Genomic DNA, 10,991 nt, shown 5'->3' with positions numbered 1-10,991 from the left:
TCAAAACCATATCTGGTTGGTGGCTTAATTGTACATTTGGGTCTTCCCAATTCACCATCTAAAATAGATCTTTCTTCTCTTGAACTTGAACTCTCAGCCTTTTTAGGTTTTTGAAGCTCCACCTCCACTATATTTTCTCTATTTTCCACTGAAATCAGCATATGATTTTTACCACTTTCTTGCAACATGGACTGTTCATCAAACACTGCATCTCTCCTAATCAGTTTTTGCTTTGACATTGGATCCTAGAACTTATAACCCTTTACCCCTTTGACATATCCCAAGAATATACATCTTTTAGACTTCAGATCAAGCTTGGACCTCTCATCACCAGGAATATGCACATAAGCTAGACATCCAAAAATCTTCAATCCAAACAAATCAATGTTATTACTTGTCCACACTTCCTCTGTGGTCTTCCTATCCAAAAAGGCCCACGGTGATCTGTTGATGAGGTAACACGCTATGTTGACCGCTTTTTACCAGAAAATCTTCGGAAGTCCTGCATTCAACCTCAAGCATGTTGTCCTTTGAGCAATAGACCTATTCATCTTTTTTGAAACACTGTTCTGCTGAGGTGTTTTATGAACTATAAAGTGCCTCTTAATGCCTTGATCCTCACACAATTTTGAAAACTGTGACTCTGTGTACTCCGTGCCATTATCTGTTCTCAAATATTTAACCTTTCTGCCAGTCTAATTTTCAACTTCTACTTTCCAGGCCTTGAACTTTGAGAAGACTTCAGATTTTTATTTCAAAAAATATACCCAAACCTTCCATGAGAAGTCATCAATAAATGTCACGAAATACTGAGATCCTCCTAATGACAGCTCTCTGGTCGGTCCCCATACATCAAAATGTACGTAATCCAGAATTCCCTCAGTTTAGTGTTTACCAACCTTGAACTTCACTTTGGACTGTTTCCCAACAAACAATACTTGCAGAAGTCTAATTTGCAACAACTAACCCTCTTGAGCAACCCTCATTTGTGAAGAGCAACCATCCCAGCTTCACTGAGATGACCTAATCTCATGTGCCACAAAAAGGTTGTGCCATGATTTGATTCTGCAACTACTGCTCCACCTACAACTGTATTCCCAATCAATCAGTAGATGTTCCAAGCACTCCTCTTTTCCTTCATCACTATTAGTGCACCCTTGCTCATCCTAATGCAATCTTCCTCGGTTTTGTAGCCAAAATAGTTCACATGCAATGTGTCGTGTGAGATCAGATTCTTCTTCAATTATGGAACGTGTCTGACATCATACAAGGTACGAACAACACCATCATGCATCTGAATTTTGATCTGTCTCTTTTTAGTAACAACACACACCTTGTTGTTACCCATGTTGACAAAACCAAAACTACTAGATGTGTATGAACTGAACCAGTCCTTGTTGGGAGTTATATGAAACAAGCAACCGATATCTAAAATCCAAGAATCCGATGGCTGATATGACAAAACTAAAAGAAGATCTCCATCACTGCAATCTGAATCATTGTTCTGAATAATAATTGCATATTTTGACAAATCATCGATCCCACGAGGACCAAGTGTAATTACCAACCTATTGCAACAAGAGGTTATCTAGACAATTAAAAAGATGAGAATTAAGAACAACAAGAAACAAGGAATGAAACACAATCGAGTTTGAAGGGACACGAGTCGTGGATCGTGCTTGAGCTAATATAAACTTAGGTTTGGGAACTCACCACAAGGTATAATATGAGCGATGTGTTGGATCTAGGTTATAATTAGGTAGATCTCTTGAAGGGCATTAATCCTAAACTACTTGTCACTCTCTTTCAAGAGATAACAAGTTAGATCTTGATTAGGCTACCTCCTACTTTCGTGGTAGATAAACCTCTTCAAAAACCCTGATTAAAGTACGATGATTAAGGCAAAGACCCTCAAGAATTACCTTTCGGTATATTCGAGGGGTGATTAAAGAGGTTCCAAGACCCAAGTTAACCTCTCGACCAACCTAGATCTCTAAGATAGCAAGCAATGCTTTCACAATCACAAAGTCGTGTACTCAAATCGAAATCGACTCAAGAAATCTACCATTAAGCATAAAAGATCCATACAAAAGTGTCAACCCATTATACACAAAACATCTTGGGCTAATCCCAAACCTAAGAAAAGTTCTACTCACACACCATCTCAGTTACAAAGAAAAAAAGATAGAAAAGAATAGTAATTACTGCAGAAAGCGACAGCAAGCTCAGAGGACTCCCTATGATGTCCACAGGGTTTGATCTTCAATTTTCAGCTCTCCCTTCCTTCTTCCACTTTCTCCAGGTCTTCAAAGCTTCTTTTCTGCTTTCTAGCCGCCAGCCCCTTTTCCAGACCTTCCTCCTCTCCCTAAAGCCCCTTTATGGTCCTTTTTATAGCCAAAAGATAAAAGCTGGGCCCCAGTCACTTTATGGACCACAGGTACTTCTCGCAGACCACAGATAGGCTGTGTTTCTTCCCAGTCTCCAGGTTTCTCAGCCAATTCCAGCTTCCTATAATGAAAATAACTAGAAAAAGTAGATTGTACAAGGAGAAAGGGAAATGACCATAAAAACTAGTAAAGATGCATGAATACTAGCTAAATGCATGATGTTTATAATGCAATTTATTTGTGCAACAAACTCCCCCAAGCCTGAATTTTGCTTGTCCTCAAGCAATGTTACAATTTAGACAACATGACAAGGGAAGTTAACAGAATTCAAATGATGACATTATCTAGCACAGGACACAAGCATAACTTATGAATAGAGTTCATAAAGGTCATGGAGTAATTCAGCTTCTCCCATAGCATAGATTGTACACGAGCATCACAAAAGAACTTGATTCACCTCGCATGCAAATGGTCCTGAAATTTAAGATAGGATATATAGATGCAATGAGTCTTAGAGACTTCATAGAACTCCCTTACACAATCCATGCCAAGTTGCTTATTAGAGGGATCAATAGGATTTCTTTAACCATTCATTGATCTTTTTTTTTTCCAATTCTTTGTCCGACTAACATAGGATGTGATTTTTTTTTTCTCTATTTTTTTTTTTCGAAGGGTGCACATGCGGGTTAGGCACAAGAGTCACCCTTCTACTTGTTACAATCCTACATAGACACACTCATGTCTCGATAGCAAATAGCCCATGAAAACAGAGGAGTGCCGCCATAGACCTCTTTTTTTTTCTTTTTCATTTCATTTTTTTTTTCATTTTTTTTCAGTTTTCAATTCAAAATTCAAAACATCACCTATATCATTTCCCTCTTATTTGAGAGCTTAACTTAGGCAAAGAGAATGCTATAGGATCACAAAATCTAAAGAAGAATCCATTGCAAATGTATATACTAAATTAAAATGCAAGATCATAAGCAATGAGATTAGCAAAGTTAGACTCATGCAAATGCAAGTCTGCGATCCAATCACTATTAGATAAGAAAAATCTATTCCATGGCCTTTTTTTGTGTCATGCTACACAATTCATCATAGGATTTACGATGACAAGTCTTTTTTTCTTTTTTTTTTTCAAGATAAATATGCAAATGCAAGTGCATGAAGGGATGCATGAAAGGATGTAACTACTAAACTAACTACTAACTCCCCCAAGCCTACTTTAAGCATTGTCCTCAATGTTAACGAGTTAATAAAGAAAAGTAAGCAAGTGGGGAGTGTGGAACTGACCGGGCTACCGTGGAAGAGGGAAGTGGCCTTGCTCGACTAGCCATTCGTAGATTGAATTAGTTTGCTGCTGAAGCCAGTTTAAGATTAGCCGTTGTGCTTGTTGTTCAGCAGCAATGGAGTCAAGGGCAGTCATGATGCGTGAGAGATAGTCTACAGTCTGTGGAACTTGCCGCGGGGGTTGTGGAGCATTGCCCAGAGAAACATGAGCTCGGACTGCCTAACAATGGCCTCACACTTACCACGACCAAACAAAGAAAGGGCCATAATACGGTGGATGTAGCGGAAACATGGATTCCTAAGACTGGTAGCCCTAATAGTTGAAGGTTCAAATTTGGGTTCATTAGTGAGGGTGTGCCAAAAATCAGTGGCATCAAAGTCTTTAGGTGTCCTGCGGTCACCACCGGTTGGAAGACCGAAAATGTGGTTAAATTGAGCCAGATTAAGCTTAAAATCCTGGTTGAGGAGTCTAAATGTGATTTCACCTTCCTCACTACCTGGACTGTACAGGACATGGACATCAACTGAGCTTAAGAACTCTAGGGTGAGGCGTTCATAAGTGGGGAATCTCATGTTGACAAATGCGGTCCACCCTAGGTTGCCTACCATCCAATATACATCATCAAGGATATCCAAGGTGCGGAGAAGATTGTCATCAACATACACGGTTGGGATGATTTTCCGTTTAGAAAGAACTCGGTACCTATTCCTTTGGAAAGCATCCTTGAATATGATGTTGTGAGTGGAAGCGTTAAGAAGCTGTTCAATGTTGGTGTGGCTCGCCGGAGGAGGTTGCGGGGGATGATCCTCGGAGTTTGGTTCTGCGGCAGTTTGTGCGTCGAGTTCTCTGAGTCTGCATAATGAAGGTGTTGCCGATGGAACTCAGGGTGAGGTGGTGAAAAAAACTAATATGGAGGTGAGGAGGTTTTTCGAGGGTTAGTGGTTTGAGCTTTGGGAGAAAAAGTAGAAGTCGTGGTGAAATGAGTGAGTGCTGGAGATGGCTGAGGAGATGAAAAGATGAATAGTTGATGGAATGGGGAAGTCATGAGGCTGTCTTGGTTGTAGGAAAAAGGCAATGTGGAGTAAAGGCAAGGACAAGAAGATCATGGGGAAAGGCATAGGTAGTGTTTAGGTCAGTCTTGGGGCGAGCGAAAAAATGATAGGGGTGGGTGGAAAGTAGGAGTGGACATTGGGATTGGGAGCAGAAGACTGGAAAATTTGGAGGGAAAAACTGCTTCTGGATTCTCCCAGTCCGCGTATGATCCACACCTGTGTTCCCTGGCGCACTCCGGTTGTGTTTCATAACAGGTGAACCTGACGAGTCTGCATTGGCTGCTGGTGATCTAGTCTGTATAATTGAACATCAGAGAAGCTGAAAGGAGCTCTGGGACAACCCTGAACCTGCAGAAAAAAGTTGAACTTAAATCAGCTAATATAATTAAAAATTTGTAACATAACCAAAAAAATTAAAACAAAGACTGAAAATCAAAAGGAAAAATAGGAGCTCGTTTAAGGTGACGAGCACGACCCCTTTTTATTCATTTATTCAATGATGGGAGGAGTTAGAGAGAACATAAGTTCTCCCTTCCTCAATAGGTTCTCCAACAATATAATGCTTCAGTCTTTGCCCATTAACCTTGAAAGTGCCTGTTGTTGCACTGTGAACCTCAACAGGGCCATACGGGAAGACCTTGGTCACTGCAAAAGGTCCTGACCATCTCGACCTTAATTTCCCTGGAAAAAGCTTGAGTCGTGAATTAAAAAGCAGGACCAAATCTCCTTCCTGAAATTCTCTAGGAAAAATCTGCTTGTCATGCCATAATTTGGTTCTTTCCTTGTACATCTTCGAATTTTCATAGGCATCCAATCTTAATTCTTCCAGTTCTTGTAATTGAAGCTTCCTCTTATCTCCAGCTGTCTTCATATCAAAATTGAGAGCTTTAACTGCCCAAAATGCCTTGTGTTCCAATTCAACCGGCAAATGACAAGCCTTGCCATAAATTAAACGAAATGGTGTCATGCCAATTGAGGTCTTGTAAGCTGTTCTATATGCCCATAAGGCATCATCAAGTGTCAGTGACCAATCCTTTCTTGTTGTTGAAACCATTTTCTCAAGTATGTTTTTGATCTCCCTATTTGAAATTTCAGCCTGTCCACTTGTTTGAGGATGGTACGGTGTGGCGATCTTATGTGTTACCCCATATTTTCTAAGGAGGCTTTCAAATTGTCTTTCTATAAAGTGTGATCCTCCATCACTTATGACAGCTCTAGGAACTCTGAATCTTGGAAAAATTACCCGTTTGAAGAGCTTAATTACAGTCCGGGCATCGTTTGTTGGGGATGGAATAGCTTCAACCCATTTGGAAACGTAATCCACAGCCACAAGAATATATTTGTTGTTGCATGAAGATGGAAACGGTCCCATGTAATCTATTCCCCAAACGTCAAAGATTTCCACTTCAAGGATGTAATTAAGAGGCATTTCATGTCTTCTTGAAATGTTTCCTGTTCTTTGACAACGATCACAAGCAAGCACAAATCTCCTCGTGTCTTTGAAAAGTGTAGGCCAATAGAACCCGACTTGAAGTATTTTTGGGCTGCGGTTTTTGAAGAGCTACAGTGACTACCATAAGATGAAGAGTGATAATGGAACAGGACTTTTTCTGCTTCATCTTCAGGGATACACCTTCGAGGTATTCCATCAGCACATCGTTTGTAAAGAAATGGTTCATCCCAAAAATAGTGTCTCAAGTCTGAAAAGAACTTTTTCTTCTGCTGGAATTTCAGGTCTGGTGGTAGAATTCCACAAACTAGGTAGTTCACAAAATCTGCATACCATGGAGTGTTAATTGTGGAAATTCTCAGCAGCTGTTCATAGGAAATGCATCGTTAATAGCCAGCTCATTCTCTCCACTCTTTTCCACAACTTGATGCAATATTGAGAGGTGATCGGCTACCACATTTTCTGCACATTTCTTATCACGAATCTCAAGATCGAATTCTTGAAGGAGGAGAATCCACCTAATTTGCCTTGGCTTTGCATCCTTTTTGCTTAACAGGTATTTGATCGCAGCATGATCTGTGTATACTATCACTTTGGAGCCGACGAGGTAGGACCTGAATTTGTCAAAAGCAAACACAACCGCCAGGAATTCTTTTTCTGTTGTGGCATAGTTGACTTGGGCTTCATCTAACACCTTGCTTGCATAGTAGATTTCATTCAATCTCTTTTCCTTCCGCTAGCCAAGCACAGCTCCTACAGCGTAGTCGCTCGCGTCGCACATGATTTCAAAGGGCAACTCCCAATCAGGTGGCTGAATTATTGGTGCGGTGGTTAATGCCTTTTTCAACCTGCAAAACGCATCCAAACAGTCATGATTAAAATCAAAAGGAACATCATTAGCTAACAAATTAGTTAAGGGTTTTGCAATTTTGGAGAAATCCTTTATAAAGAGCCGATAGAATCATGCATGTCCTAGGAAACTACGGACTGCTTTAACTGTGGTTGGTGGTTGCATTCTCTCTATGACTTCCACCTTCGCTTTGTCTACTTCAATGCCACATTCGGACACCACATGTCCCAGCACGATACCGTCCAGTACCATGAAATGGCACTTCTCCCAGTTAAGGATGAGGTTCATTTCTTGACACCTGTATAGAACTTTAGACAAGTTAGCTAAGCATTCATCAAAGGTTGTGCCATACACCGAAAAGTCATCCATAAAAAAATCTCCATGATGTTTTTCAATAAAAATCTGAACAAATTGCTTTGTCATACAGCGTTGAAAAGGTGGCGGGGAGCATTACAAAGACCAAATGGCATCCTCCTATAGGCAAAAAGTGCCGTAAGGGCAAGTGAATGTGGTCTTGTGTTGGTCACTAGGATTGATAAGAATTTGGTAAAAAAACCAGAAAATCCATCTAAGTAACAAAAAAATGAGAGTGTTTAGCCAACCTTTCTAGCATTTGATCTATAAAAAGGGGAGTGGGTAGTGGTCTTTCCTTGTTGCTTTGTTCAATTTCCTATAATCTATGCACATCCTCCAACCCGTGACCATTCTAGTTGGGATTAATTCATCATTTTTCATTTTTCAAAAGCAGTCATGCCTCCTTTTTTTGGGAACTACTTGCAGGAGGGCTGACCCACTCACTATCGGAAAGTGGGTAAATCACACGGCATCAAGCAATTTAAGCACCTCTTTCCTAACAACTTCCTTCATATTGGGGTTTAGTCTTCTTTGGTGCTCAATAGAAGGTTTAAAATCAGGTTCAAGTAGAATTCTGTGTATGCAAATTGATGATTGTATTCCTTTCAAGTCATCTATTGTGTATCCTATGGCTTTTTAGTGCGAGTTTTAAGCTCATTGAGAAGTTTTTCGATTACGCCCTACTTAGGTCAGCATTAATAATCACAGGATATGTGGAAATAGGTCCAAGAAATTCATACCTGAGAGTGGATGGGAGAGGTTTTAGTTCTACCTTTGGAGCTTTCGGTCTTACGGGTTGTGTCTTGTGGAAAGCTGGTTTCCAAAATTTCGAGTTATGAAAGTGCTGGTGTTGCGAGAAATTTCTTAGACTACGCGGTGTGCACATTCTCATTCTCACTATCTTCATTATCTTCCTGCTCATCTTGTACCAAACACAAGCTGGGACGGGGTCTTTGGAAATGTGTTTTGGCAACTCCTCTTTGATAGCTTGTTCAAGTAGATCAACCCTACAACATGAACTTTCAACAAAAGAGTGTTTAACAGAGTTAGCCAAATCAAATTCTACTTTTTCTTCACCTGTGATTAAAGAAAGCTTGCCATTTTCAACATCAATAAGTGCCCCTGCAGTTGCCAAGAAGGGTCTCCCAAGAATGATTAGAATTTGAGTGTCTTCCTCCATTTCTAACACCACAAAGTCAGCGGGTACAAAGAACTTACCGACCTTGATTGGGATATCTTCAAAAATACCTATTGGATGTTTGACGGATCAATCCGTGAGTTGCAAGGAAATTGTTGTCGGCTTTAACTCTCCCATGTCTAGTTTCTTGCATACTGACAAAGGCATCAAGCTTACACTTGCACTTAGATCACATAGAGCTTTCTCAAAGCTTGTTGCCCAAATTTCACATGGAATCAAGAAGTTTCCTGGGTCCTTCAGTTTTGGAGGCAATTTGTTTTGGATTAATGCACTGCACTCCTCCGTTAATGCCACTGTTTCATACTCCTCTAATCTCCTTTTCTTGGACAGAATATCTTTTAAAAATTTCGCGTATGATGGCATTTGTTGCAAAGCTTCTGTGAAAGGAACATTGACGTATAGCTTCTTGAGAACTTCCAGAAACTTTCCAAATTGTTTGTCCAACTTAGCCTTGGCTAACCTTTGTGGAAATGGCACAGGTGGTATGTAAGGCTTTGGAGGTATATACCTCGGTGTTTCATCAACTTTTTCTGCATCTCCATTGTTGTGTTCAGCCGTTTGTTGTTGTGTATCATTTTCCTCAGCAGGATTCACCCCAATGTTTTCATTTTCTGCTTGTTTTAACTTGGGATCTTCCAATTGCTTTCCACTCCTTAGAGTTATAGCTTTGCAGTGCTCGCTTGGGTTAATTTATGGTTTTCCTGGAAACATCCCTGGGGGTCTGGATGAAGAACTTGCTTGTTGAGCAATTTGATTTTCCAGCATTTTGTTGTGGGTTGCCAAGGAATCAACCTTGGAGGTAAGCTGCCGAATTGCTTCATTCATAACTTGACCTTGTAGCTTAAACTCTTCATTCTGTTTGGCTTGTGTTACAACAAAATTCTCTAGCAGGGTCTCTAAATTTGATTTCTGCACTGGTTGTGGATTGGAAATTCTCTGCTGAAATCCTGGTGGCTGTTTAGGAACATTAGAGCTGTGGTTTTGATCAAAGTGAGGTTGATTGATCTTGTAGGAAAGATTAGGATGATTTCGCCAACCCGGGGTTGTAGGTGTTGGAGAATGGATCATTGACGGGTCTTTGTTGAAATTGAGATAGTTCATTTGCTCCACTGATGGTTACGAAGAGGATGCGATCGAGTTGACGATTCTGACTAGATGTCTGTGGAACCACAGTTTCACATGTAGCATTGGCGGCACTTGGAGCATTCAGTTTGTCAAATTTTTGAGTTAAAGCATCCACCTTGGCTGCAATTAAGTTTAAGGTCTCCACCTCGTGTCTTCCCTGCGAGGTTTTGGAGGCGGTGCTTCTTTCACTTGCCCATTGCCAATGGTTGAGAGCCATGTCTTCAATTAAATTATAGGCATCATCCACTTTTTTGTTCATCAAAGCTCCTCGATGCGGCATCAAGCTGAAATCACGAGAGTTATAGTTTAATCCCATTTGTAGAAGGTTTGCACAACCCGACCATTTCTCCAAGCCATGGTGTGGGCATAGTCTCATAAGCTCCTTGAATCTATCCCAAGCTTCATACGGTGATTCACCATCCTTTTGATAAAAAAACCCGGTGATTTGGTTCCTAGTAGATATTTTGCTTGGCGGGAAATACTTAGAAAAGAAAAACTTGGAGCAATTGATCCCATGTTTTTGATAAAGCCTTGAGGTAGTGAATGTAACCAAGCTCGAGCCTTGTCCCATAAAGAGAATGGAAAAAAAGTCGAGTCTAGCGCATTACGTGGGACTCCATTGAGCTTAACGAGTGTCACGATGTTCGAGGAAAAAGCGGAGAGATGGAGGTGTGGATCTTCTCTTGGTGAACCTCAAGCGATTCTGCTTGAATTAATGACATGAGTCTTTGGCTGCGGTGAAAATTGTTTGCTTCAACGGTGGCATTGCAATCTTTGGAATGCAATCCTTGAGCACTCGAGGGCTGTAAATTCCTTCAAAGTTTTACTATTATCCTCCATGTTTGATGCTTGTGAGGGACTCTTTAAGCTTAGCTTTTCCTTTGATATTGAAGTCAGAAATCCCTCTCAAATTCTTGATCCGGTTCCTATGGACTTCCAAGACTTCTATTTCTTTGCATAGAATGAGAATTGACACTGCAAAGAAAACAAGTTAAAAGGAGTTCGACTAAATGGGAAAAAGCAGAGAATAAAAATACCTAGTCTAACCCGAGGGTTGCAATTCAATTAATATCACACTATAGTCCCGACAGCGGCGCCAAAGAACTTATTTGCACAACCACAAGTGCACGGTTTTTGCCAAGTAGTAAATCATGGCTGAAGGGACACAGGGCTGCGGATCGTACTTCGGGCTAATATAAACTTAGGTTTGGGAACTCACCACAAGGTATAATATGAGCGATGTGTTGGATCTAGGTTATAATTCGGGTAGATCTCTTGAAGGGC

At 40.6% G+C, this 10,991-nt stretch overlaps 1 protein-coding gene and 1 non-coding gene across 2 annotated transcripts in view; one reads left to right on the top strand and one right to left on the bottom strand.

Moving 5' to 3' along the window:
* Positions 1-8,651: 8,651 nt before the first annotated feature.
* The window catches only part of LOC120265134, a 17,959-nt gene continuing 15,619 nt past the window's right edge, over positions 8,652-10,991 (bottom strand). The window contains exons 2-4 of the mRNA XM_039273037.1: positions 9,620-9,991; positions 9,317-9,555; positions 8,652-9,214 (exon numbers count right to left, since the gene is read on the bottom strand). Of these exons, the coding sequence (XP_039128971.1) occupies positions 8,652-9,214; positions 9,317-9,555; positions 9,620-9,991 (1,174 nt within the window). The remainder of the gene's footprint in view (positions 9,215-9,316; positions 9,556-9,619; positions 9,992-10,991) is intronic.
* Positions 10,058-10,166, top strand: LOC120266055. Its single transcript, XR_005537899.1, has one exon. It is a non-coding gene; the product is annotated as a small nucleolar RNA R71 (small nucleolar RNA).

This window comes from Dioscorea cayenensis, chromosome 7 (genome assembly GCF_009730915.1).
Source record: "Dioscorea cayenensis subsp. rotundata cultivar TDr96_F1 chromosome 7, TDr96_F1_v2_PseudoChromosome.rev07_lg8_w22 25.fasta, whole genome shotgun sequence".
In the NCBI taxonomy this organism is placed as follows: domain Eukaryota; kingdom Viridiplantae; phylum Streptophyta; class Magnoliopsida; order Dioscoreales; family Dioscoreaceae; genus Dioscorea; species Dioscorea cayenensis.
Note: the sequence above shows the minus strand (reverse complement) of the source record. Positions and strands in the feature narration are given on the sequence as shown.